The sequence below is a fragment of the Bufo bufo genome, chromosome 1, assembly GCF_905171765.1.
Source record: "Bufo bufo chromosome 1, aBufBuf1.1, whole genome shotgun sequence".
Lineage (NCBI taxonomy): Eukaryota > Metazoa > Chordata > Amphibia > Anura > Bufonidae > Bufo > Bufo bufo.
In genome coordinates this window covers 569,592,204-569,620,009 of record NC_053389.1, presented here as the reverse complement: position 1 = coordinate 569,620,009, position 27,806 = coordinate 569,592,204, and the positions used below count along the sequence as shown (strand labels likewise).

The 27,806-nt window shown below is 42.3% G+C and overlaps 1 protein-coding gene across 4 annotated transcripts in view; it reads right to left on the bottom strand.

The window, feature by feature from the left end:
* FRMD4A (FERM domain containing 4A) overlaps positions 1 to 27,806 on the bottom strand; it is a 337,700-nt gene that overhangs the window by 108,204 nt on the left and 201,690 nt on the right. For all 4 annotated transcript variants that reach the window (XM_040413154.1, XM_040413152.1, XM_040413153.1 and 1 more), the window contains exons 5-6: positions 20,504 to 20,588; positions 1,841 to 1,897 (exon numbers count right to left, since the gene is read on the bottom strand). In XM_040413154.1, coding sequence (XP_040269088.1) covers positions 1,841 to 1,897; positions 20,504 to 20,588 — 142 coding nt within the window. The remainder of the gene's footprint in view (positions 1 to 1,840; positions 1,898 to 20,503; positions 20,589 to 27,806) is intronic.

The following is a 27,806-nucleotide window of genomic DNA, read 5'->3' as shown; positions in this document are numbered from 1 at the left end:
TTTTTGCCATTTTTCAAGTGGTCTTAAACTTTTGATCAGGACTGTATGTTCAGATGCCTGCATGGTGACTCAATAGTTAGCGCTGGTGTGTTGTAGCATTGGGGTCCTGGGCTCAAATCTGACCAAGGACAACCTCTAGATGGAGTTTGTATGCCCTCCTCATGTCTGTGTGGGTTTTGTCCTGGTACTCTGGTTTCCTTCCAAAGACATATTGATAAGGAACTTAGCCAAATACTACTTGACCCCTGCTGTAGCCCATTGACTATAATGTGACTAGGCAGAGAGCTGGTCTGTTTCTGGCATTAGTGCCGGAATTCGCTGAACAAAAACCCCAATTTGTCTGTCCGAATCCCAGCCAGATCTCCATCGAGTCCCATTATAGTCAATGGGGCCTGGCAGTGCTGCAGCCTTTTTCTGGCTATGCCTCTGCCAGAACAGCCTGCCTGAAGGTTTTACCGCTCGTGTGAAACTAGCCTTAGATTGTAAGCTCCACTGTAAAGTGCTGTGGAATATGTCAGCACTATATAAGTGAGTAAAATATATAAATGTTATTGCACTTTACCTAACTTCTGTGTTGGAAAAAATGGAAAAGGGTGTTCATTCTCATACACCAGGGATGCTCAACCTGCGGCCCTCCAGCTGTTGCAACACTACAACTTCCAGCATGCCCTAATATCTGTAGGCTGTCCAGGCATTCTGGGAACTGTATTTTCGCAACAGCTGGAGGGCCGCAAGTTGGGCATCCCTGTCATACACCATATTCCTCAATGTACAGTATTTACACCAGACAACTAGCATTAACCACATTGATAAATTTCTCCATATGGCTCTATGTCGGCTGCTTCCTTCATACTCTGTATCATAAGACACCGCTACGGGGAGGTCTGTGCATAGGAATTTACACTGTTGCCATTGCATGCAGCTCCCAGTAGTGACTGCTACCATAAAATGCAGTGTTTGCATTTCAGGAACAGAAAAAGGCATTCATCACTGGGACATAGCTGTAAAAAATAATAATAATATTAAAAAAAGCTATGGCTATCAGAAGGCAGGGATGAAAGACAATAAAAAATCCCCACATCTTGAAGGCCAAAATAGGCGTTCCAAGACTATATATGTCTACGGTGCGGCACCTATACAGCAGAGGAGCAGTGTGAATACCATCTGTGGACATGGTGTGCATGCCCAGGAATACATGTACCACACTATTTGGGTAACTAGGAACAGGAACATAACAGTTATTGGTTCAGTTTTATAGTTTCTGCTAGGCAGAAATCTCACATCTCATTTGGAGCTGTGTGATGCCACATTAAGAGCTGACAATCTGGTAACAAGGGCCTCCAGAGAACAAATACAAGCTGCAGCAGGATACACGGGTAGACGTCAGGACTCCTTCTCTGTATTGTGACCTGGTACATTAAACTGAGCTTGTTTCCTAAGAGCCACCAACTGTGACAAAGGGATGTCTACACAACCATAGAAAATACAAGCAGAGCATTAAAATGCAATTTCTGACCAAAGTAAATGGTCTAAAAATGTAAATAGCGAAGCAAGACTCTTATTTCAATGGTATTAAAAAGTCAAGTTAAAATAAAGGTCTTTGGTTTCACATGGGGCTCATTAGACGTAGAAGGGACGGCCAAGTTATCCTACACACATATGGAATCTGAGAAACCAAAAAAAAAGAAGAAGGCAAGGTTGCAATCTTAATTGATATCACATTTTGCATTTGAAAGCATGTGGTGCGTATGATGTGGATGACAATGCTTTAGATTTGATTATCTTCCTTCGTTCCCCCATGTGAGAACCATCTGATAGGCGGTGGAGAAAGCCTTCTTACCTGCAGGATGTATGCTGCCAGTTCAAAAACAACCTCGCTGTCAACATCTATCAATTCCTGCAAAACACAAAGAGAAAAAGATGTTGTGAATTTGCAGAGAACAGGCTGCTCCAAGCTGTATAATGTAGCGTGCAGAGCTGCGCTCTTGTGGCTTTACATCAAAGGCCGGCATTACATTGGGACATGGAATGCTAAGACAAGGGGAGTTACATGAAACCTTCCTTCTAACATATATTCTGCCTAACATAAGAACAGTCAAAGGCCCTGCAGTTATTTTCATCCCAATTAAACAAAGATTAACATACTGTGTAACCAGTTGTCCATCACACAACCCATGATGTTTTCCCATCACAATGCTCGTATACACCAGCCTAAATTTCCGCATTCAAAAGGGAGCAAGAGCAATCTGTCAAGTATGATGAATTCCCCTGCTCGCAGGGCTGTCGGTTGTTCTCTATTTGTAGTTCCCAAATGTACCACGAGGAACCGAAACATTTGTTGGCCAAAGAAAGGGATTTCCGGAGGCTGAGACAGCAGAAAAGGTATTCCTGGCACAGCAGAAATATGACCCTTCATATCTAATCTACTGTGACTGCCAAATTGATTATTTATGTGCTCATAGATCTAATGAATGGAGCTATCCATGACCCAAAATAGATTCAGAACAAGTATGGGATTGGAGGTGTCTAAAGAACACTATAATCATATGCAAAAAGAGGTGAAACAAATGTGGTATCAAAAGGATAAAGTCACCAGTTCTTCCTTAGGATACTTTCACATGACCTTATGTATATATAGGGATCCACAAAATAGATGCTGTCCGTGTGGCCTCTGCATTTTTTGTGGACCCGTTAGCTTCAAAATACATACGGTCGTGTGAATGTATCCTAATTTTCAGGGACAGTCCCAGGTCTTAAAGAGGACTTGTAATTAGTATACCACATTTGTCTTACCAGTGTTTCCCCCATGCAGGCTTCATATGTAATTGTTAGGAAAGGACACTATAAAACAGTATTTAGAAGTGGTGCTGTGAATCCTGCACTGGAGTAAGACAGTAAAACACTACAACCAGCTGCAGGGTCTATGTGTGTGCTTGTCTCTCCCACTCTGTCACTGCTCCCTCCAGTCTCTATAGCCTTCTATGGACAGCAGTCATGTACTGATCCTTCAGAGAAGATGAAAATCTGTCTCATCTCTATGTCTAGCAAGACAGTGAATAGACAGTGAATGATCAGTGCATGAGGCAGAAAAGAGAAGGTGCAATCTATCACTGGTGGTCGTGCTTGCAAGCTATAGGGAAAGGTATCAGCCTCTCTGGTGGCTGAGACCGCAGGATCGTACATAGGCCGGTGCTTTTTCCTATAGTGTGCAAGCACAACCACTGCTGCTGGATTGCCATAACCATGGAAACGAGCAGTATATAATGTGATGGGAAAATAAATCCAGCCAGCAAAGGAAGCATTATGGATAATAACAATACATTAATAAGTGGCTTCTATTAACCTCCTCTACATAATAAATGCTATTTGGTGAAGTGAGACAACCCCTTTAAAGGGAATCTGTCACTAGCATATTAGCAAAAAATTTTTTTTATGAATCCATGTGTAATAAAGTACCTTATATCCTTATGTCTTGTTCTTTTTATTGTGAGTCTTGTCATTTCTTCAAAAAAACACTTCTTATGACATGCAAATGAAGCTGTAAGGAGCCCAGAGGGGCGTTATTCTTTCTCCACGGTGCCCAGGAACGCCCCTCTGAAGTGCCGTGCCCGCCTAAATTTGAAAACGAATAACTCCTCCAAGTTCATCTAAATCGCCTCCCAGAGGCGAGGGTAAGTGCTCCCCCCCCCCCCCCCCAGCGCCGCACTCAGCGGCAAACACCCCTGATCCTCCTCTCGCCTGCAACCGAAATCCCGTGCAGGTGCAGTGCCGGCGATTTAGCTGGCTGAGGAAACAGCGAACACGTCACTGGGATCGGCGCATGCCCAGTGACGCTGTTGAAGCTGTTGCCCTCAGTCGTCTTATCATACCGCAGGCGCAGGAAATCGCCGTCACTGCGCCTGCGCGGGATTTCGGTTGCAGGCGAGAGGAGGATCAGGGGTGTTTGCCGCTGAGTGCGGCGCTGGGGGGCACTTAGCCTCGCCTCTGGGAGGCGATTTAGATGAACTTGGAGGCGTTATTAGTTTTCAAATTTAGGCGGGCACGGCACTTCAGAGGGGCGTTCCTGGGCACCGTGGAGAAAGAATAGCGCCCCTTTGGTTCCTTACAGCTTAATTTGCATATCATAAGAAGCGTTTTTTTGAAGAAATGACAAGACTCACAATAAAAAGAACAAGACATATGGATATAAGGTACTTTATTACACATGGATTCATTAAAAAAAAATTTTGCTAATATGCTAGTGACAGATTCCATTTAAGCATATTTTTTTCTAGTTTTTTTCACACACAAAAAAAAATGACACGCAATCGGGTCTCCTTAGGGTATCTCCATAGGAAACAAGGCATTGATGTGGAAGTTCTGCTGCAGTCCCAATGTATACAGGGATGTGTCTTCACAGGGGAATTGACAATAGTAAAGAATCCTAATATCTGCAGTAGAGAAGCGTCTATGGAAATTATTTTAAAATGTTCATAAAAAGATGGATTAGGACACAGCGGTGTTAGGCCACATGCACACGACCGTATGTATTTTGCGGTTCGCAAAAAACGGATCCGCAAAAAATACGGACGACGTCCTTGTGCATTCTGTATTTTGTGGAACGGAACAGCTGTCCCCTAATAGAACAGTACTATCCTTGTCCGTAATGCGGAGGACAATAATAGGACATGTTCTATTTTTTGGTTGAACGGAAATACGGACATACAGAAACGGAATGCACACATAGTAACTTCCGTTTTTTTTGCGGACCCATTGAATTGAATGGTTCCGCATACGGTCCGCAAAAAAACGGAACGGACACGGAAAGAAAATACGTTCATGTACATGAGGCCTTAGAATGTAAAATGTATAAGGCTGGGTTCCCATTACATTTTTCCCTTCTGTTTAACGTATACAAAAAGCGTATATGTTAAACGGATGCCTCAGACTGATGCCATACAGTGGCATCCATTCATCAGAGTTCCATTGAAAAAAAAAAAAAGTATACTTTTTTTTAACGGACTCTACAGTATACAAGAACATGGTGTGCTGCGTTTTTGTATCCTTTTTTTCCCTAACATATAATTCAGATGAAGGCATAAAAAACATGATGTAAACCCACCCTTAGAAGCATTTGTAACCTCTAAAAATTAGCAATATAAGGGTATGTACTTTCACACTAGCGGCAGGGGACTCCGGAAGGCTGTTCCAGCGGGTGAACAGCCTGTCGGATCCGTCCTGCCGCTAGTTCACGTGTGCCCCTGGACTGCCGCTCCGTCCCCATTGACCCCCGTCCCCTATAATGGGGGCAGGGGCGGAGTTCCGGCGGCAGCACGGCAGCGCACACTGAGAGGCAGCTGGACTAAAAGTACTGCATGCAGTACTTTTAGTGCGGCTGCCGTACTGCCGCCGTAATTCTGCCCCAATTATAGTCAATGGGGACGGAGTTGCAGTCCGGGGGCACACGTGAACTAGCGGCAGGATGGATCCGACAGGCTGTTCACCCGCCGGAACAGCCTGCCGGAGTCCCCTGCCGCTAGTGTGAAACTAGCCTTAGATTTTATAGCTGTAAAACGACTTACTGTATGTTTCCTATACTAAACCACTTCAGTAAAAATTCTACAGCACAGATACTAAACACTCAAATAAATTGCTGTTTGCTGGTTTGGATCTAGTCTAAATACTTTAGGGAACCGTGCTTTCACTAATAGTCCCATTTAATGTCATTATTGCGGCGACTTTCTTTACAGCCGGAATTAAACAAAGTGAAACCCACAGGTTTAAGCAAAATACCATTCAAACAAATCCTCCTGTCTTGAAATATGTATGTGAGTTTGAATAACGTCTTCTATGGGAATCCTGCTTTTCACTTAGTGCATTGAACTTTGAAGAGGTGTTCAGTGAACTCTGAGAACCCAAACAGTGAATGTCTCTGAATTCAGGATGCAGAGTTCCCATGAATAGCTGCAGGCGGCCACTAATGACATCCCGCCATCATTCCCCTCCTACAATCCAGTTCCCCCTCTCTCTCTCAACGGCTCTGCAAGTCATGGAGGCTGCTTCCCAGAGAAGGACAATTGGAGTTCTGTTCTTTCAAGGTCCTTATTTAATTAACAACCTCTTGAGCTATTATAAGCCTCAAACCTGCACCTTCCCATCAAGGTCAATGACACTGGTCCCTGTGGGGAATCTTCTTAGCTTAGGCTTAGCCGCAGCTCTTCATACCCTGATCGTAAGGAGGGGGGGGGGGGCACTGGACAAATGGCAAGAAGCAAGAATCTTGCAAAAATGCGGGTAACAATGTTGTTGATTAGGCCACCCATATGGGTCGATTCTGCACCACTGCATGCCTCCCAAATCTAATGTTTTAGTTGCACCAATTTGTGCCAACTTTTTAAACAGATTCTAGGCGCAGACACATTAGTAAATCTGGCCCAGTGTTTATTTTCCTAATGGACTCTATGAAACCTCGGGATGCCCCAATACAAGCCGCATTACACAGGTATTCTCCCCTAGAAGTATTACACAGGTATTCTCCCCTAGAAGTATTACACAGGTATTCTCCCCTAGAAGTATTACAGAGGTATTCTCCCCTAGAAGTATTACACAGGTATTCTCCCCTAGAAGTATTACACAGGTATTCTCCCCTAGAAGTATTACACAGGTATTCTCCCCTAGAAGTATTATACAGGTATTCTCCCCTAGAAGTATTACACAGGTATGTAATGTGGACAGGGGTGCATCTAGATGTTCTGCTGCCAGAGGCGAAAACTGAAACGGCGCCCCCCCCCCATGCCAGCAGCAGAGGCGAAAACTGAAACGGCGCCCCCCCATGCCAATTTCATAACCTAACCCCTTTGCCACAATCAAAGTGTTAAATGCCCATGGCCCTTCCGCTGCCCCCCTCTTGCCCCTTCCTGGTGCTGCCTGAGGCGATCCACCTGGCCTCATTGGCGGTACACTCCTGCCCATGGGGCTGTAGTTCTGTACCAAGAAAAGTATAAGGATTCCGAGAACTTGCATTTGGTGTTAGTCATGATTTTTTGTTCAAAGCCATTTCCCATCTTTCTTGTTACAAATTCCCACTGTATGTTTGGTTTTAACTTCCCCAACTATGACTGTAACTGGTACTATTGTCTGTGAACTTCAATACTAAAACTAAAAGAATTCATGTATCTCACTTCATATACTAGCTCCTTCATTCAAAGCACCCCCATCCCACAGTGACTAATTCTTAAAGCAAATAGTCACCAAGGCAAGGTCTCAAGTATGTCATGACAAAGATGAAATATTATTAAAGGGTTATTTCCATCCTTAAAGAAATGGCCTATAGCTGTAACTAGTAGTATATGTTATAACCTAAGATCAGGGTGCTGATTTATCATTGTGCCCTCTTTACTGTTTTTATCTGCAGTCAATGACCGGGAAACTGATGTGTAGGGACAAAAAAGCCCCTTTCAAGTGAATAGGGTTGGCGTCAGTTCCCTGACCAGCTGGGTAGCCACAAACACTGTTCTGCAGGGAAAATTTAGGAGGGGGCACAGCACTAAACTAGTGCTATCACAATTAGTCGGAGACCCCAAGATCGAGCCCCACCAATCATAAAGTGACGGCAGATCCTAGCTATATGCTGTCACCTTATTAGATAGGAGAACCCATTTTGCGAATACAATCTATTTGCAGAACCCTAATACTAAAATGGCAATTACCCAACATTCAATAGGAGAACAACTTGTGTTGGAGCTATTTGACAGCACCCATGCAGAGTGAATCCATCATCAGGTTTTTCTTTACCAGTCGACTAAAAGGGCTGCTAACGGATTTCAGTGGAGGTAGTGCTGCTGAGGGGAGCATATCTGATAATAACCCTGTATTAAGGAATCATTATTAAAGGCTCCAGGCAAAGCTGATACACAGATTTTTGTCCTAATTTTGTTAAAAGTATTCATTTTGGGACAAAAGCCATGTTTATGACATCCCCGTGCCAATAGTGATTGACCAATTGATTTAACCACCTCAGCCCCCCTAGCTTAAACCCCCTTAATGACCAGACGACTTTTTACAATTCTGCACTACACTATTTTCACGGTTTATTGCTCGGTCATACAACTTACCACCCAAATGAATTTTACCTCCTTTTCTTCTCACAAATACAGCTTTCTTTTGGTGGTATTTGATTGCTGCTAAGATTTTTCGTTTTTCCGATATTAATCAAAATAGGCCGCAATTTTCTCAAAAAAAGTGTATTTTAAAATTTTCTCTGGTTAAATTGTTCAAATATAATTAAATTTCTATACAAGTTTGTGTCAGAATTTATTGTGCTACATGTCTTTGATAAAAAAAATCCAATAAGTGTATATTTATTGGTTTGCGCAAAAGTTATAGCATTTACAAACTATGGTACAAAAATGTGAATTTCCGCATTTTGAAGCAGCTCTGACTTTCTGAGCACCTGTCATGTTTCTTGAGGTGCTAGAATGCCAGGATAGTATAAATACCCCCCAAATGACCCCATTTTAGAAAGAAGACACCCCAAAGTATTCGCGGAGGGGCATGGTGAGTTCATGTATGATTAAAAAAAAATTCACAAGTTAGCGGAAAATGACACTTTCTGAGAAAAAACAATAAAAATAAAGTTTCCATTTCTGCTAACTTCTGTCAAAAAAAAGAAAAAATCTCCCACGGACTCACTATGCCCCTCAGTGAATACCTTGGGGTGTCCGAAATGGGTTCATTTGTGGGGTGTGTTTACTGTTCTGGTATTTTGGCCGGGGCTAAATTGTGAGCAACCCTGTAAAGCCTAAAGGTACTCGTTGGACTTTTGACCCCTTTACGCACCTAGGCTGCAAAAAAGTGTCACACATGTGGTATCGCCGTACTCAGGAGAAGTAGGGAAATGTGTTTTGGGGTGTATTTTTACATATACCCATGCTGGGTGAGAGAAATATCGCTGTAAATTGACAACTTTGAATAAAAAAAGTAAAAAGTTGTCATTTACAGAGATATTTCTCACACACAGTATGGGTATATGTAAAAATACACCACAAAACACATTGCCCTACTTCTTCTGAGTACGGCGATACCACATGAGTGACACTTTTTTGCAGCCTAGGTGCACAAAGGGGCCCAAATTCCAATGAGTATCTTTAGGATTTCACAGGGCATTTTTTACGCATTTGGATTCCAAACTACTTCTCACGCTTTAGGGCCCCTAAAATACCAGGGCAGTATAAATACCCCACAAGTGACCCCATTTTGGGAAGAAGACACCCCAAGGTATTCCGTGAGGGGCATGGCGAGTTCCTAGAATATATTTTTTTGGGCACAAGTTAGTGGAATGTGAGACTTTGTAAGAGAAAAAAAAATAAAAAATCTTTTTCCGCTAACTTGTGCCAAAAAAAAAATCTTTCATGGACTCAATATGCCCCTCAGCGAATACCTTGGGGTGTCTTCTTTCCAAAATGGGGTCATTTGTGGGGTGTTTGTACTGCCCTGGCATTTGAGGGTCTCCGCAATCATTACATGTATGGCCAGCATTAGGAGTTTCTGCTATTCTCCTTAGGCCTCATGCACACGACCGTTGTTTGGGTCCGCATCCGAGCCGCCGTTTTGGTGGCTCGGATGCGGACCCATTCATTTTTAATGGGGCCGCAAAAGATGCGGACAGCACTCCGTGTGCTGTCCGCATCCATGACTCCGTTCCGCGGCCCGCTAAAAAAATATAACATGTCCTATTCTTGTCCGCGCTTTGCGGACAAGAATAGGCATTTATATTGCCGGCGCCCATTTGCCGCAAAAAATGCTAAAAAACGCAAAAAACGGCACGGTCGTGTGCATGAGGCCTTATATTGAGCATACGGGTAATGAGATTTTTTTTTTTCGTTCAGCCTCTGGGCTGAAAGAAATAATTTATTGCACAGATTTCTTCATTCGCATCGATCAATGTGGATGAAAAAATCTGGATGTGGATGAAAAGAATCCAAAAAGCTCAAAAGTGATCTTTATAGCGCCGCAGCGATTTTACGGTGTTTTTGCAGTGATCAGAAAAAAATCATTTCTGTCACTGCGGTGGGGCGGACTGAACGCAAGTGTGCGCACAAGATCAGGCCTGATCGGGCGAACACTGCGTTTTTTGTAGAACCTAGGGTGACCCTAATGTACTGATATAGATCTGATTGCGATCAGTCTTGATCACTTACAGATACTATATAGTACTAGTGCTGATTAGAGACAGCGATGACGCTAATCAGCGACTAATCAGTGACTGCGGTGCGGTGGGCGCTAACTACCTAACAAGTGGCTAACTAACTGGCGGTGATAAGGGACCCTTAGGCCCTATTTACACGTCCGCAATTCTGTTCCGCATTTTGCAGAACGGAATTGCGAACCCATTCATTTCTATGGGGACAGACTTTGTCCCTCTCGGATCCGGAATTGCGGATCTGCACTTCCGGGTCCACACTTCCGTTCCACAAAAATATAGAACATGTCCTATTCTTGTCCACAATTGCGGACAAGAAAAGGCATTTTCTATATAGTTCTGGCAATGTGCGGATCCACAAAATGCGGAAAGCACATTGCCGGTGTCCGTGTTTTGCAGATCTGCGGATCCGCAAAACACATACGGACGTCTGAATGGAGCCTTACAGGGGGGTGATCAATGACAGGGGGGTGATCAGGGAGTCTATATGGGGTGATCAGGGGTTAATAAGGGGTTAATAAGTGACAGGGGGGGTGTAGTGTAGTGTGGTGCTTGGTGCTACTTACTGAGCTACCTGTGTCCTCTGGTGGTCGATCCAAGCAAGGGACCACCAGAGGACCAGGTAGCAGGTATATCAGACGCTGTTAACAAAACAGTGTCTAATATACCTTTCTGATGTTCAAAAAATCGCATCTACAGCCTGCCAGCGAATGATCGCCGCTGGCAGGCTGTAGATCAACTTGTTTGCCTCGCGAACCTGTGAACACGCGCTCCTGTGAGCGCGCGTTCACAGGAAATCTCGCGTCTCGCGAGATGACGCGTAGATGCGTTGAGGAGGAATAACCCGGCCGCCCGCAGGACGCATCCCTGCGTTAGGCGGTCGGGAGGTGGTTAAAGGGGTTTTCGCAGACCTAAATATTGATGATCCTCAGGATAGGTTATCAATATCAAATCAGTAGGGGGTCTGACAACCCAAATCCCCACTGATAAGCTGTTTCTGGCAGCATCTCTGTCCACTGTGTATTTTCCAGCACCGGGGTAATGTAGGTCAGCTCTTATTTACTGAAAAGGGGGTTGAGCTGCAGTTCCATGGCACTGCAACTGCAAAGTGGACAGTACCTTGTGCGTCCAGTTCTGTCCACTTTCTAGATCACGTAGCCATACCTCCCAAAATTTTTTGATGGTCAAAGATGGTCAAATTTTCTATGTGAAGTAATAACATTAGGCTTCACAAAGAGACAGACACAAAGCACAGTTCCTAATATTGCGCTCTATTGGCAGCTCAGAGTCAGGAAGCTGCTTATCTCTACCAAGCAACAGTTTGTACTAAGACAATAGTGTTTAGTCAACAGGAATGTCATTTTTCTATAGACTAGGGCTAACGCTACCCATTCTTGGCACGAAATCTCTCTGGCATATTTGTAATTGTTAGAACCAACTGCTGCGACTGAGCGGTGACCCTGTCCTCTTTGTGTTAGAAAGTACACTCACACTCCCTGAGGAACACCCTGCCCTGAATACACTCCGGTGATAAGTGCCGCATAAGGAGCTCAGGCAGCGCTTTTCATCTTCCATGTCCGAGCCAAGAGAATCTTTATGAGAACAAATGCCGGAAGATTCCTCCTCCGCCTATTTACGGTGTGTTCTGGCCATCTCTTTTATTGCATGTAAGATATGTTCCTCCTGAAGCAGAAGGCTGTTTATTATCAGGCTCAGGAGACGTTCATTTTATATGACCCTAGTCTACTGTACATACTGGGGGATACCTCACAATAAAATAATCCATCTAACGCTATACAATAGGGCACACTGAATCGAAGGTTACCCTGCCTTATCTGAGGTTTTACTATTTTCACAACCATTGTCTGGAAGGCTCCTGCATGATATTACATTATTTAAAGGGCTTGTGCCAAGTTTTAAAGTCATCTAGCTAATCAACTGATCACTGGGGGTCTGATCACTTGGACTCCCACCAATCCCAAGAACAGGAGTCCCATTCTCCTATCTTTATGAGAATGACCAGAGCACTGTGCTTTGCTATTTCCTGCGGTCCCATCTACAATAAATGGCATAGTAGGTTGCATGCTCCATCTGCTGGGACAGTGGTCAGGCCCCTGCCTATCAGCTAGTTATTTCCCAGCCCTCTTTAAGGGGCTGTCCAGAAAAGGAAAAACAAGGATGTTTTCTCCCAAAACCAGTGTCACCCATGTCCAAAGGTTGGGAATGGTGTTGCAGCACAGCCCGCTCACTTCAGTGTAGCCCAGGTGCAATACCAGACACTACTAATGGACAGGTGTGGCATTGTTTCTGGACATGTTTTTCTAATTCTGGACAACCCCTTTTACGTGAGCACTGAGTGTAGATAAAAACGGTAATGTATATTTTAATCGAGATTAATAAGCCCCATCCTTTGCCTAAAGTGAATGGAGTTGAGGCCACCCCTCTAGTCACCACCATGGGACTTCCAAAAACAGCTGAGCATACTTGAATGGAGAGGATGCTGTGCATGTACGGTGTGTTCTCTGTTTTTGAGATAGGTGCGGGTCCCAAAGGTGCAACCTCCAACGATTGGACTTCTATGCCATATCCTATTGATATGCCATAAATGTCCCAGATATATAATGGGATTTGTTATGTCTCTGGAGGTTTGGAAGAACGTTTTGTTAGCGGAGAAAAAAGTTCTGCATACAGGACTTTTATCGCCACAATTTTTTACGAACTCTGTGATGGAAGCCCCAAATGAAGCCTCCGAGGCAGATGTGAATGTAGTCTTAGCTTTTATGTTCTTCGGTCCTGGCTTAAAATGCATTCAATAATTTCTCTCCAGATCTCTATTTAAAGCAGTGTTCACATCACGTTTTTCCCCAACATTTAACATATACACATAACGTATGCATTAAACGGATACCCCGGACAGATGTCATAGAGTTCCATCCATCAACATAGGCTTCCATTGTAAAAAAGATCTATAAATGTTTTTTGCTGGACTCTGCAGGATAAAAAAGCACAGCTTACTACGCTTTTGCATATATTTTTTTCCCAAATACGTATTGTGAACAGCCCCTTAGTAGGATACAGAAGGCACTTGTTCGGTTTAGATACATCTTAAAATTAATGCTTTTCTGGTAATTGAATGGGGAACTACTGCCATCTAGTGGGAAACAGATCTATTGCACTTCTAGAAAATGTTATTTTGATTTTACCAGTTATTGCAAACATATTGCCTGAGCAGTACGTCTTTACAGTAAATAATTGTAAATTTCCCATTGTTAAACATAACACAATTGTATGATGATAATAATAATAATAATAATAATAATAATTTTGTGTTTGATCGCACATTTTACAAACAGATATCCGGTAAAGCAATGGGTGCCCATTGTGCGCCCTCTTATGCCAACCTATTTCTAGGTTGGTGGGAGGAGACACACGTGCGCCCATTGGATATGTTTTGAGAACACATTTTAGGCTGGTATCGCTACATTGATGATGTTTTATTTCTTTGGCAGGGACCAAGGGAGCGGTGTGAGCAGTTTATTGGCCTGCTAAATCAAAATCGGCTCATTATCTTTTTGACATATAAGATTTCGGACTCAGAGGTCGATTTCTTGGATTTGAGGATTCCGCTGGATGACTCTCATATTGTGACGTGACATCTTTGTTTCGCAAGAATACTGCTACAAACAGTTTACTCCATTATCGAAGTTTCCATCCAGCCCACCTCAAGAAAGGAATACCCAAAGGCCATTTCCTAAGACTCCGCCGCAATTGTACCTCCATGGTTGACTTCAATGAGGCCTCTGGTGACTTATCGTCACGTTTTCAGAAGCGGGGATACCCTAAAAGGATCATTTCACAGGCTTATCGTTTAGCCAAGGGATTGAATTGTTCTGATCTGTTTAAACCAAGATCTAGGTTTTGTGATAACAAAGTACGGCCCATCACTTGATTTAATAACCACTGAACGGACTTATATAAGATTTTGGGCACACATTGGCATCTTTTCTCCTCCAATACGAGACTGACTTCCTGTAATGATACTGAACCAAGACTAATCGCTCATCGAGCACCTAATTTGAAGGAAAAACTGTTGCGAAGCCACTTCCAACGTCCAACTGGTGTGACGGATGGAGGTACTAAATTGCGAGGCACATACCTGTGTGGTAATTGTAATGTTTGTCAGTTTATGTTGGGTTCGGATACTTTTGTGAATTTGGACAACAAGAAGAATATTGTTCTAAAAAACGATGTGAACGGTCGCTCTAGAAATGTGGTATATGTCCTACTGTGCCCTTGTGGGAAGATTTATGTTGGACAAACAACACAGGAATTGCGTAAGAGAGCACAACAACATCTTTCCAACATTGGTTTGGCATCACAAGACAAGCTCAGGAAAGAAAAACCTTTAACGTCGGTTGCTTCTCATTTTTTGGAACATCATGGAGGTAGGTGCAGTGGTTTAAGGATTGCGGGTTTAGATTTGATTCGTCCACAACTGCTTAGATCTGAATCCAGGTGGATTTTTAACCTGGGTTCTCTTACACCTTCTGGTTTGAATGAAGAACTCACTTTCACTGGATATTATACACAAAATGTGTATATATATATATATATATATATATATATATATATTTTACGTATTTATAAATTGATGTGTTTTTTTGATTTTGGTTGGTCACTATTCATTTTTTGCACTTTGGAGTTGGATACACATTTTTTGGATTGGAGTAACAAGCACTTTGCACTTTATAGTGGGATCTATGTCATGGGATTGTGGCCACCGATATTTTAGAGGACACTTTGAAGCCGCTCTCCAAGGACCTAGGGCCCCTACATGGCTCTATATGAATATGATCGTTGATATATTAAAGATGGACTTTGGTTGTGTGCCTTCGCAACAGTTTTTCGCATACTTTACATTTTTTCGTGATTTTTTTTGAGCATGTGCATTTGATGATTATGTGTATTCTCTTGTGATTTCCTGTTTACGTGCACTTGATGAATTTACGTGCACTTGATGAATTTGGTGATTTCTAAGGCTACTTTCACACAAGAGTTTTGGCTTTCCGTTTGTGAGATCCATTCAGGGCTCTCAAAAGGGGTCCAAAACGGATCAGTTTCGCCCTAATGCATTCTGAATGAATAAGGATCCGCTCAGAATGCATCAGTTTGCCTCTGTTCAGTCACCATTCCGCTCTGGAGGTGGAAACCAAAATGCTGCCTGCAGCGTTTTGCTGTCCGTCTGACGAATCAGAGGCAAACGGATCTGTCCTGGCACACAATGTAAGTCAATGGGGACGAATCCGTTTTCTCTGACCCAATGAATGAATAACGGATGAAAAACGGATCCGTCCCCCATTGACTTTCAATAGTGTTCAAGACGGATCCGTCATGGCTATAGAAGACATAATACATGACGGATGCATGCGGTTGTATTATTGTAATGAAAGCGTTTTTGCAGATCCATGATGGATTCTAGTGTGAAAGTAGCCTAAATTAATTTATTACTCCTTTCTTTTTGATGAATTTATGTGTACTTGATGAATTTGATGATTTCTAACCTAATTTATGACCCCTTTCTTTTTGACTCCCAGATGCAGACCATCAAAAAAGTTTTTTTTTTATAACATGATTGGGATTTTTATGATAATTATATATAGTATATGATGATATATGATCGTGAGTTACATTATCATGTTCTAATGTTTGATCAATGGGTTTCCATGACTTTTGTGTCTCTTTGGATACAATGGTTACATGGTAGCGTGGTTAATAATCATACTTAAATTTTTAATACTTTATAAACTATCAAGCACTAATTGGACATGTGCTAATTCGTTCTATAATCATGTTATAATTTCCAATTAAGGGTTTTTATGCGTATGATATACAACCTAGTATACTGGGTATGTGGTATTGATTTATATAACTTTATTATTATTTTATCTTTTTTTGGGGGGGGATTTTTGGATTATTAGTTATTTATTTATAATTCTGCTACAATGATTGGTTTATGATTGGTTAATCCCTTCCCGACTGCCATACGGCTATATACGGGCTAATTACACATGCCCCGTGCAGCTAGCACGTGTATAGACGTCATGGCAGCTCTTTAATCCAAGCGCTGCAAAGCGCTTGAATTAAAGCTTCTGCCCCTGCACTGCCGATGTCAGGGACAGTGCAGAGTCCAGTAATGCCGGCAAGGGACCAATCAGAGTGGTCCCTTGTCGGTGATCGGTCCGATTCGTTAGTCTATGCAGACTAACCAATTGGAGCGCAGCAGTGTAAAAATGCCGGTTTGAGGCTCTGATCTGCACTCTGAAGATCAGAGCCTGAAATCAGGCATTAGCTGATCTTGGCCCCCAATCTGTACCCCTCATCTGTGCCCCCTGCCCCGATCTGAGCCCCCATCTGTCCCCTGTAATGTGTCCTGCCAGCCCCTTCCATGCCCTCTGCCCGATCAGCGCCAGCTGCCCATCTGTGCCCCCTGCTTTTAACTTTCTCGGCCGTGCTCTGCACGTGCTGGCCCCTGGCATTAACAACACTGCCCCCATCTGAGGCCCCTCCCCCCCGCTCCCTCCGCCCCTGTAGCGGTCCTGCTGAATGTGATGGTGGTGGCTCAGGAAAGCAGAGAGTGTCAGCTGTATGTTGACACTCTGCTATAACTCCTTAGATGCCACGGCAGCGGCATCCATGGGGTTAATAGAAGGAGAGGGCAAAAGGTGTCTGGTGTTGCCATCTATCAGGAAACCTGATAGTATGATACTTTGCAATGCAAGAGCATTGCAAAGTATAGTACAGCCATCAGCCCCACTGGATCTTCAAGATGCAAGAGGGACTTGATAAAAAAAATGTGTGAAAAAAAAAAGAATTGTAAATTAAAAATAAAATAAATTGCCTTTTCCTATATCTGTAACGACAGGCTCTATAAATATATCACATGATCCACCCCTTCGATAAACACCATAAAAAATAAAAACGGTGTAAAAAAAAGCAATTTTTGTCACCTTACATCACAAAAAGTGCAACACCAAGCGATCAAGAAGGCGTATGTCCCACAAAATGATACCAATAAAACCGTTACCTCATCCCGCAAAAAATGAGCCCCTACATAAGTAAATCGCTTAAAAAATAAAGAAACAATAGCTCTTAGAACATGGAGACACTAAAACATAATTTTTTTGTTTCAAATATGCTATTATTGTGTTTATGTGAAACAAATTTTAAAAAGTATACATATTAGGTATCACCGTGTCCGTAACAACCAGCTCTATAAGAATATCACATGACCTAACCCCTCAGCTGAACACCGTAAAAAAAAAAAAAAAAAACAGTGCCAAAAAAGCCATTTTTGTCACCTTAGATCACAAAAAGTGCAACAGCAAGCGATCAAAAAGGTGTATGCCCCCCAAAATAGTACCAATAAAACTTTCACCTCATCCCGCAAAAAATGATACCCTACCAATTGGTCAAAAAATTAAAAAGCTATGGCTCTCAGACTATGGAGACACTAAAACATCATTTTTTTGGTTTAAAAAATGCTATTATTGTGTGAAACCTTAAATAAATAAGAAAAAGTATACATATTAGGTATCATAAAGTCCGTAACGATCTGCTCTATAAAAATGTCACATAACCAATCCCCTCAGGTGAACGCTGTAAAAATAAATAAATAAAAACTGTTTCAAAACAACCAATTTTCTGGTCACCTTGCCTCATAAAGTGTAATAATGAATGATCAAAAAATCATATGTACCCAAAAATGGTACCAATAAAAACGTCAACTCTTCCTTACGAAAAACAAGCCCCTGCACAACATAATCGGCAGAAAAATAAGGCGTTCAGACAACCTGCTCTATAAAAATAGCACATGATCTACCCTGTCAGATAATTGTTGTAAAAAATAAAAACTGTGCCAAAACTTGCCTCACAAAAAACGTAATATAGAGCAATTAAAAATCATATGTACCCAAAAGTAGTACCAATAAAACTGGCACCTTGGGGTCACTTTTTGGGAGTTTCTACTGTAAGGGTGCATCAGGGGGGCTTCAAATGGGACATGGCATCTAAAAACCAGTCCAGCAAAATCTGCCTTCCAAAAACCATACGGTGCTCCTTTTCTTCTGCGCCCTGCCGTGTGTCCTTACATCAGTTTACGACCACATGTGGGGTGTTTCTGTAAACCGCAGAATCAGGGTAATAAATGTTGAGTTTTGTTTGGCTGTTAACCCTCGATGTGTTAAAGAAAAAATTTACTAAATTGGAAAATCTCCATTTTCCTTTAATTCTTGTGGAACACCTAAAGGGTTAACAAATTTTGTGAAATCAGTTTTGAGTAATTTGAGGGGTGTAGTTTCTGCAATGGGGTCATTTATGGGGGTTTCCACTATGTAAGCCCCACAAAGTGACTTCAGACCTGAACTGGTCCTTAAAAAGTGGGTTTTTCTTCTAAAATTCTAAGCCTTCTAACGTCCCCAAAAAATAAAATAAAATGACATTTACAAAATGATGCCAATATAAAGTAGACATATGGGAAATGTAAGTAAGTAATAAATATTTTATGAGGTATCACTTTCTGTTTTAAAGGCAGAGAAATAGAAATTTTGAAAATTGCAAATTTTTCAAAATTTTGGGTATATTTGGCATTTTTTTATAGGTAAAGGGGAAATATATTGACTCAAGTTTATGACTACCATGAAGTACAATGTGTGACGAGAAAACATTCTCAGAATGGCTTGGATAAGTAAAAGCGTTCCAAAGTTATTACTACGTAAAAGTGACATGTCAGATTTGAAAAATTAGACGTGGTCACGGGGGCATTAATGACCCTTGGTCATGAAAGGGTTAAGGAGGCTATTATTAGGTTATGTTTAATTCGATGTGGGATTTTCTCACTTGCTTTTATTATATTTTTATTTTGTGTACGCATGATCATGGGTAATTTATGTTTGAATAATGGATTTTACACATTGTGATTTATCATATGGTTATATATACCTTTATATGTATTTTAAATATGATTGGCACTGTTCTATTTATATATACTATCCTCACCCTAGTATATAATTTAAGATCAATGTAACAGATCGGGCAGACACTTCCTATATTTGGCGTGCATAATGGAAAACACTATTGAGGGTTGGCACATGCACATATCAATGTATAGGACGATCATGATGCATATCCGTCTGTGGAATGCATTATAGGTCCACTTCCGGTTGGCAGCCATTTTGTGCATGCGCATTACTGCCTCCATAACGCCGATTTGTATAGGGTGGCGCCATTATATGGAGACGTGGGCTCTGCACTTGGGGCTGTCAATATATCCCTACCACCGCCCCTCTACTTCCTCAAATTTATTCCTTAACAGGTGACTTCTATTTTTTCATCTAATTATTTATTCAGATACAATTGCCCTGACCTTTCGAGCCCTGAGGAAGCTGGCTTGATCCGGCGATACGCGTGGGGCGTATTACCTACACACCATGACCACCTACCTTCTTATATGATAAGTATTTTGCACTATTGCTTGATGCCATATTCATGAATTATGTACTCCTTTGGCGGCATATATTTGTTCCCAGTGTCGGACTGGGGTGCCTAGGGCCCACCAGTAAAATTTATTTTTGCCACCGTACGGATACATTCAAATATAAAATCTAAGTTTTTAATTTGAAAATAGGCTGGTTGAGGTGCTGTACATTGAATATATAAATATAGTGCAGTAATGCCACTTGTGCAGGGGGTGGGAGACTAGGGGCCCACCGGGGGATTCCCCTGTACCCCTGTGGGCCAGTCCAAGCCTGTTTGTTCCTATGTAGAACTTGGTGTTTGTAGGCATGTGTGTTGGATAGATGGCTGGTCCAAACACAATGTTGTAATTGTATACAATGATTTAAATTTTTGGGGTTTCGTGTTTTTCAATAAATTATGGATTTTATTATTAAGATGTGCAAACTTTGTATGCGGTGTTTCTTTTTCTTTTTCCTATCTAATAATAATCAGTTAAAAGGTCTCAAAAATTCCCCTAAGGATTACATGAATCATATCCAGTTATAGAAATCGCAGTTAAGTTGAAGTCAATGCATTACTGTCAGAAATGTTGACCACAGATTGCTGTCATTTTGCCTGATTCAAAACATGCCATTTATAGCTGACTAAAAGGTGCTATTAATCCCATTTCTTCTACTCCAGGAAGCTCCACACAATGTGGGGCACAATGCCACAACTGACTATGAAATCAGTCGTCCCATACAATGCAAGCTCCACATTCCAGACTTAAGCCTTGTAGAATGATTCTGCTACACAAACATGTGTTCTCACCTTGTATATGCAGGACTTGGCATTTAAAAAGAAGAGCTCAATAGTGGCATTGTCCTTTAGGTAAGATATACTCTCAATGTAGAACCTGTAATACAGAAGAGATGATACAAAACATGAATATATCACATGAGCAAATGCATCTAATAGAAAAACACATGATATTCTCGCCATTATTTCAGTTTTTATCCAGCTGATTCCTGGCATATTTGTCAGGTAGCAGCCAGATCTCTACTGGATCCCATTATGACAATGGGGGACTGTCGGCATAGCGGTAACATCCGGCTATGCTGCATCCCGAGAGCTCCGGCAGGCTAATCTCTGCTGGAAAAGCCTGCTGGAGAGCATGCCGCAGATGTGAAATAGGCCCTAGAAAGTACTGGTGGAGCCTTGCAATTAGCGGGAAAGGCTGCTCCATGTACGGGTGCCCCAAGCTGAACATGAAGGTAAGTACTGGTGAAATGTTATCAGACTTCTGCTTTATTCCAACATGAGACATAGATGTCTGTGTATGTCTGGTATATATTTTAGCATTGAATTGTCAAAGCTCGAAAGAGAGAGAGAATGCTACTCTGGGTTTCTGAGCAATATATATGTGTTGTCGTCTGAGGATACTCTTCCTCATTATGGAGAGAGCCTAGTATGCGAAGTATGTGTGTGAAATACTGTATGCCAAGTAATTACCATCTGGGTTTCTGGGAAAGATATTCAAATTAGCTTTCCTAATCCTCTCTTATGCCAGCAGATGTAGGATGTGCTAATTTTCATGTCGTTTTCTCAAAAGCCCAGAGGAACGTTGGCTGGCTTACCATACTCCATATGCATACTTGGCACTCTCCATAAGGAGAAATGGTACTCCAACCAAGGATTCTCAGGCAGCCAAGCACATTTTATTTGCTCAGCTCTGCTAAAGGCTAGTTACCCAGAAAGAGCTGGGTTCCTGGTATAAGTCACTCAGTATTCCTTTCTTTTTGAATGCTTGCATGCCTCTTTTTCAGAGAAGCATTATGTTAGGATGCAAGCACAGCTATAGATAAAAAATATTATTATGAAAAAGCACAGATTGAACAGTTTGAGGCTACCACCAGGGGATAATCTTAATTTGGAAAAGCACATTGAATGGTTTGAGGCTACCACCAAAAATGCATTGGGAAAAATTAATATATGAAGCACAAGTAGGTATACATAAATATACATTCTAGAGATGAGCAAATCAGTTCTATCAATTTGGAATTCATCCTGAGTAAAAAAAAAGATAAGGGATTTTAACTAGAGATGAGCAAACTTTTTGAAAAGTTCAATTTAGACCCGAATCAATTCTGGACTAATCAAGTGTGCTCCAATTAACCTAAAAATTGGTATATAACACCTTCCAGTCTCCTAAGACATATTTTTTCTAAAAAGTCTCAGCAAATAAACATGAGTTTAGAAGAGGACAGGGACATCTCCTCCCCGATTCATGCAACAAGCTGAGAATTGTCCAGGTATCAGGCCATGCAGAGACGATGAGTAAACCTATATGTTTCAAAAACCATGTGACATCTCTGTGGGTACTGCAATGTTAAAGGGCTATTCCAGGATGTTTCTATTGATGGCCTATCCTCAGGAGAGGCCATCAATATCTGATCAGTAGGGGTCCAACACCTCCCTCCCACCAATCATCTGTTCCTGAGTGGCTCTGGCGCCAGAACTACACAGCTCCATCTATTATTTAGTGGACAGAGCAGGTAACTGCAGCGCTACTCCCACGGAAGCGTATCACCGTGTGAAGGAAGAATAAAGTACTGTATATTGAGGTGTTAAAAAAAATGCTCAAGGTATGTGTCTAAGGAGGTACAATAAAACTACTCCACGTGTTTGCTGAAAATACTATCCTTTGTTTTCCTGTGGTTACTGCCAGATGTAATGACTGCTATTGAACAGCTAGCGCACACATCTCTTATTGATGTACTACACTCCCCTACATTACTAGCTGTTTAGCTTTTTAAGAATTGGGAGGGTTGTTTCATTTTGACAAATTCCAGAGAGGGTGAATGCCCCTCTAGGTGACTTGGTTACTAAAAATGAAACATAATTGACGCTAATGACATCTGAAACTTAAAAGGGTTATCCAACCCCTATAATGTCCCCCAAAATGCCCTCATACAGGTAGCTCCTGATGTCCGCATGGCCGCCGCTGCATCTCCCCGTCGCGCGGATCAGAACATCCGACGGGGGGGAGGTTTTGGTGGTGCAGCAAATAGCAGGGGAGGCTCGTTCCCATCACGGCCTGCTATCGGCTGACCCCCCATCGCCGGATGTTTTGATCCGACCGATGGGGAGATGCAGCGGCAGCAGTGCGGGCATCAGGAGCGACACAGGTGCCTAGGAGAGAGATAAATCTAACTTGTATGAGGTACCCGGGTATTTTGGGGGGAAGGGGGGCATTATAGGGGTTAGATAGGGGTTTTCCAGGACTATAATATTCCTTAGTCTAGGCAGTCAGTATCTGATTGGTGTCTGCTCTCCTCTCACTGATTACCAGACCCACTGTACATTTAGTTGTAGCTGTTCCTGACACTGCAGATCAAGGCAGCTCAGTCCGATTCAACCCATCTGCAGTACCAGACAAAGCCACCACAATGTACGGCGCTGTGCCCCCACCCATCAGATATTGATGACCTATACTAAGGGAAAGTCATCAGAATACAGTCCTGGAAAACTACTGTAAGTCAGGAGAAGTTTTAACTTACAATAAATTTGCTGCACAGTTCCTATAAATAAGGATTCTTGGGTCCAGACAAGTCCTAACTGTTGGCTGGAGGAAGATAGTATGCTCAGCTCCCAACACTTCTATTTTTGTTTATGGGTAGGGTCATTAATAAAGATCACAGCCTCAGCTATAACAGAAATACAAAGTACACACCATCTATATATCATGTAATTGGATATGGGAGTAATGCCATCATTCTAACAGTAGGTGGCGCTGATGTATTTCCTCTCCTTATCTCTGCACTTCATCGGTGAAATAACTGAAAATCGAGGAATAACCTTTCCTATTGTTAGAAATAAAAACAGGGGATTCAAATAAATCTACCAGCCAAAAAAAGATTCAAATGAAAGCAAGACGAGCCTACCTACCATATCCTGAAAACAGACCACACATATAATAGTAAAAAAAAGAAAAACACAATTGAGGCCTCTACAGGCCATAGATCATCATGGGACAGAACAACATGTAGGTTATTGGCATGGTCATGTTTCGCAAGGATTTGCTTAAACCGCACAGTCTATATTTTATAGTGCACAGCCTTCTTGCATCACTCTCCAGTTGACCCCAGATATCACTATAAGTTTGCGCCTGTGAATGGGACCATTTGGATTCCTGTTGTTTTTCGTCAGTTAATTGTTGTCAGCAGCAAACAGACACTCATTAAAAATCAAAGCTGTATTTTTACACTCAGTAGCATGGCAGGTCCCTTCGTTAGAAGAGTGCTACTATTATTACAGGCCTATATATAGCATCTGCTTAATTAGCACAGCGTAGTAAAGGAGGAGAATGATTCTGAAGAGTGTTTACCATGCACACACAGACAGCGGGGAGGGAGGCAGGGACCGGCGCAGACACAATTATCCTCTACCGGGAGCTGACAGCAGACTGGAGACCAACTTTGCCAGTGTCGAGAAAGCGGGAGTCAAGGAGATAAGGAGTTCCCAGGAGGATGAAGGCGGCCTTGTTATGAAGACACAATCACAGATGCAATTTGACTGCACTTTGACAATGACTTGACATCAGAACAAAAAATCATCTGAGACATCACAGACGAGGAGCCTACTTTGGTTGAAAATTTTCAGCAACTTCAAAAAGTGTTGGCTCGGCTGCATTCCTCGAGCAGATTGTGATGTTGTCTGGCATGGCTTTCCTGGTCTTTTACGTTCACTTCATGCTAACAGGAAGCTACATTTATATTCCCCATAGCCATCATTCATTATGGGTTTCCTAACATACATGGAATTGTTCTTGCCAGGTTAAAGGGACACTTTCATCATTTTTTGATGATTTTCTGGACATATTTTTTTGAAGTCATTCTACTTCCTGTCTTGACTCTTTAACTTCCTCCTTTGTTTGTTTTTTTAGAACGGCAAACACCATCACTTAAGTTTTCAGTCAGACCATCACTCTGACCAGAGAGAGACTCCTGTAGTAATTCAAATAGAGCTTCACACATTACACCAAGTGTGATGCTTCTCTGTGGCCATCTTTATCCAGGTCTTTCAAGAGCTTAATAGGGCTGTCACACTGTTATCCCAATTCTACAACTACTATTGTCTTGGCGTTTACCCTTCAGATAACATCTTTCTCTCACAGCAGCAGTAAACTGAGAACAGATTAACTATCTATATAGGAGTTTTATCTCTCTGTGCTGACTACTACAGAAGAATAATAATTTGTATATCTTTTTCAGTGGTGTAGTACTGCTGAAATAAAAATAAAAAGCCAAAAATTTGAATTGATTACTATAATTATTGAGTTAAAAACTACCTCATTCCTGACAGAATGTACCATTAAACATTATAGGCACAACACTCTCTTTTGTCTACACACACTCCCTTGGCTACACACATTACACAGCACTGCAACTTATTACAGTGTTATGACAGTGGTCCATGCCCGCCGCCGCTCCACTCTTCCTGGGAAAGTTGTGCCACCAAAGTTGTGCTGTCCTTTTCACACAGGCCACCACCTGCTTGCTGCCAGCACCACTTATGCTGCCCGTAGGGTGCACACTTCCTCTTAAAGAGCCAGTGCGCACACCCTAATATTCATCAGCCAATGGTTGGCAACCTGGGGGCATTTAAGACACCTTCTAGAGGCAGAGCTTCATTGTGAAGTGCACTCTGCACAGCTTCTCCTCTGCTCTCAATGACTGCTGTAGTGGTCTCCTCATTGGATGCTACAGCTGTCACTCAGACAGAAATGACTGTGAAGCAGCTCAGCGCAGAGAGTAAAGAGCTCTTCCTCCAATAGCCTTAAAGGAGCAGAACCAGGTGGAATAAAACATCATATTCAGACTATCATCTACATTCTTTCTCCATTGAAAATCTAATCACTGATGGAGACAGCAGAGCAGACTCTTGGAAAAACCTCCTTAAGACTTCATTACCTCTGCACTGAGAAAATATCACTGTGAAGAATATAATAAGATGAATAAATGACCATCAAAAGTAGATATTTTGCTGTAAACAAAAAACACACACACAAAAGGCTCCATATATAAACTGCAATCCCAGGGAGTACTGAAAGGAATAGGCCTATTAATGAGCCTCCAAATAGCTATTCTGGTCTGCAACTCTGACCCAGAATGTTATGCTTAAGAAAGCATAAACAGTAATGAGTTTAATGGACGTAGCGAGGAAAAACTCTGATGATTTCTCTACTAACTCCCATTAGTGAGATGGAGCATCTAGTGATTAACTGCAACTGGGACCTTATTCCACAGATGTTCACAATATTTATGGCATGAACTCCAAAAAACAATGTTCAGTTATAATAAAAAAGATGTGTGATCTATTTACAGTTGCAAGAAAAAGTAAGCGGACCCCTTCAAACTACCAGAATTTATTAATGACTGGAAAAATGTGGTCTGATTGTTATCTAAGACACAAATTAACGGGGGCGTGGAGACGCACTTTGGAGCGCTCCTGCCGGCATCCGGAAACATCCTGATGATCACAGATCTCTGGTGGAAGAGAAGAGCCTGGAAAGGAGCCTGGGAGAGGGGAGATTCACCTGCAAGGCACATACAGTATGTGCGCCAACATGCCGAAGAGGGGGAAGAACGCCACGAGAACAGATAGTGCAGAGCTCAACCAACATGGCGCCGGCATGGAGGAGGAAGGACATCAGGAGGTGGTGAGCCGGAGCGCGGCAGCACGCTTAAGCAGGTTCGCAAGGGTGTTGGAGGGGGTGAGGGACTGGTCTCAAAATAAAGAGACTGCAATAATGTCCTCCTCTGATCAGGAGAAAAGATCCTTAGATGAAGAGAGGGAGGGAGAAAATGGCCACCAGATACCTGCTTCTAAAGAAGTCATACAGGGGAAAGAAGCTCCCCACAAACCCCTTGAACAGGAACCCACCCTCAAAGACATCATGGTGGCAGTTGCAAGTTGTAACACTACCCTCAAAGCCCTCAATATTCAGGTAAGCGGTCTGGGAGAAGATATATCTCTGATAAGGCATGATATGCATAAAATTGCTGAAAGAACCTCAGAAGTAGAAAAAAAGAGAGTGTCAGTATTGGAAGATGAGGCAAGACCTATTAAAATGGCGACTAAGTCAGCGGCAAGAGATATTGCTACCCTGTTTGCAAAGGCTGATGATTTGGAAAATAGATCACGCCGTAATAATATCAGAATAGTGGGGGTCCCTGAAAAGGCAGAAAGGGCAAATGCCATGGACTATATAGAAAAATGGATTCAGCAGAAATTTCAAGACAAAGGACTGTCTTCACTGTCTGCTGTGGAAAGGGCTCATCGGGTGCCCACAAGACCGCTACCGCCTGGTAGACCGCCAAGACCAATACTTGCTAAAATATGGCATTTTGAAGATAGAGATACCATATTGCGGCAAGCACGTGATAATACAGATCTGGTCATAAATGGGGCAAAAATTTCCATTTTCCCAGATTATTCAACAGATGTCCAGAAGAGGAGGACACGCTTTCTGGATGTCAAGAGAAGACTCAGAAACTTGCAAGTCCAATACTCTATGCTGTTTCCAGCTAAACTAAGAGTGGTGGCTCTAGGATCTACCAGGTTACTTGAAGACCCAGAAGAGGCGGCACAATGGTTGGATTGTCATGAAAGTCACCTGAAGGAGCAGAATAAAAACACTTGAGAAGACGGCACCTAGGAAGAGATGCACACACAATTGCATATGGATGGAGCTGCTGTTTCCCCCTCCTATATCTCTTTTCTCCTTTTATTTCCATTTTCTCATTTTTTTTTGTTTTATAGTGTGCAGGAGAACATCTCGTCATAGGACGGCTCCACAGATGGGACAATCTGATTAACACTTTATCACCAAACTCGTCTGACGCAGGAGCGTGAATAGCACAGGAAGTGTTGTTCATAGTTTACAGGTTGTGTTTTGGGAGGTTGAGAGATGAAGGGTTAAATATGCTGCATTCAACGGTGGGCAAGTTTGTTAGTGAGTGCCCCAGTTATGGGATCATTAGCAGTGTTTCATTTGGGATTAAATCCTTTATTTTTGGTAAGGGATATGGGAGGGGAGGGAGGGGATGCACTCACTCCGGCGGTACTGAGA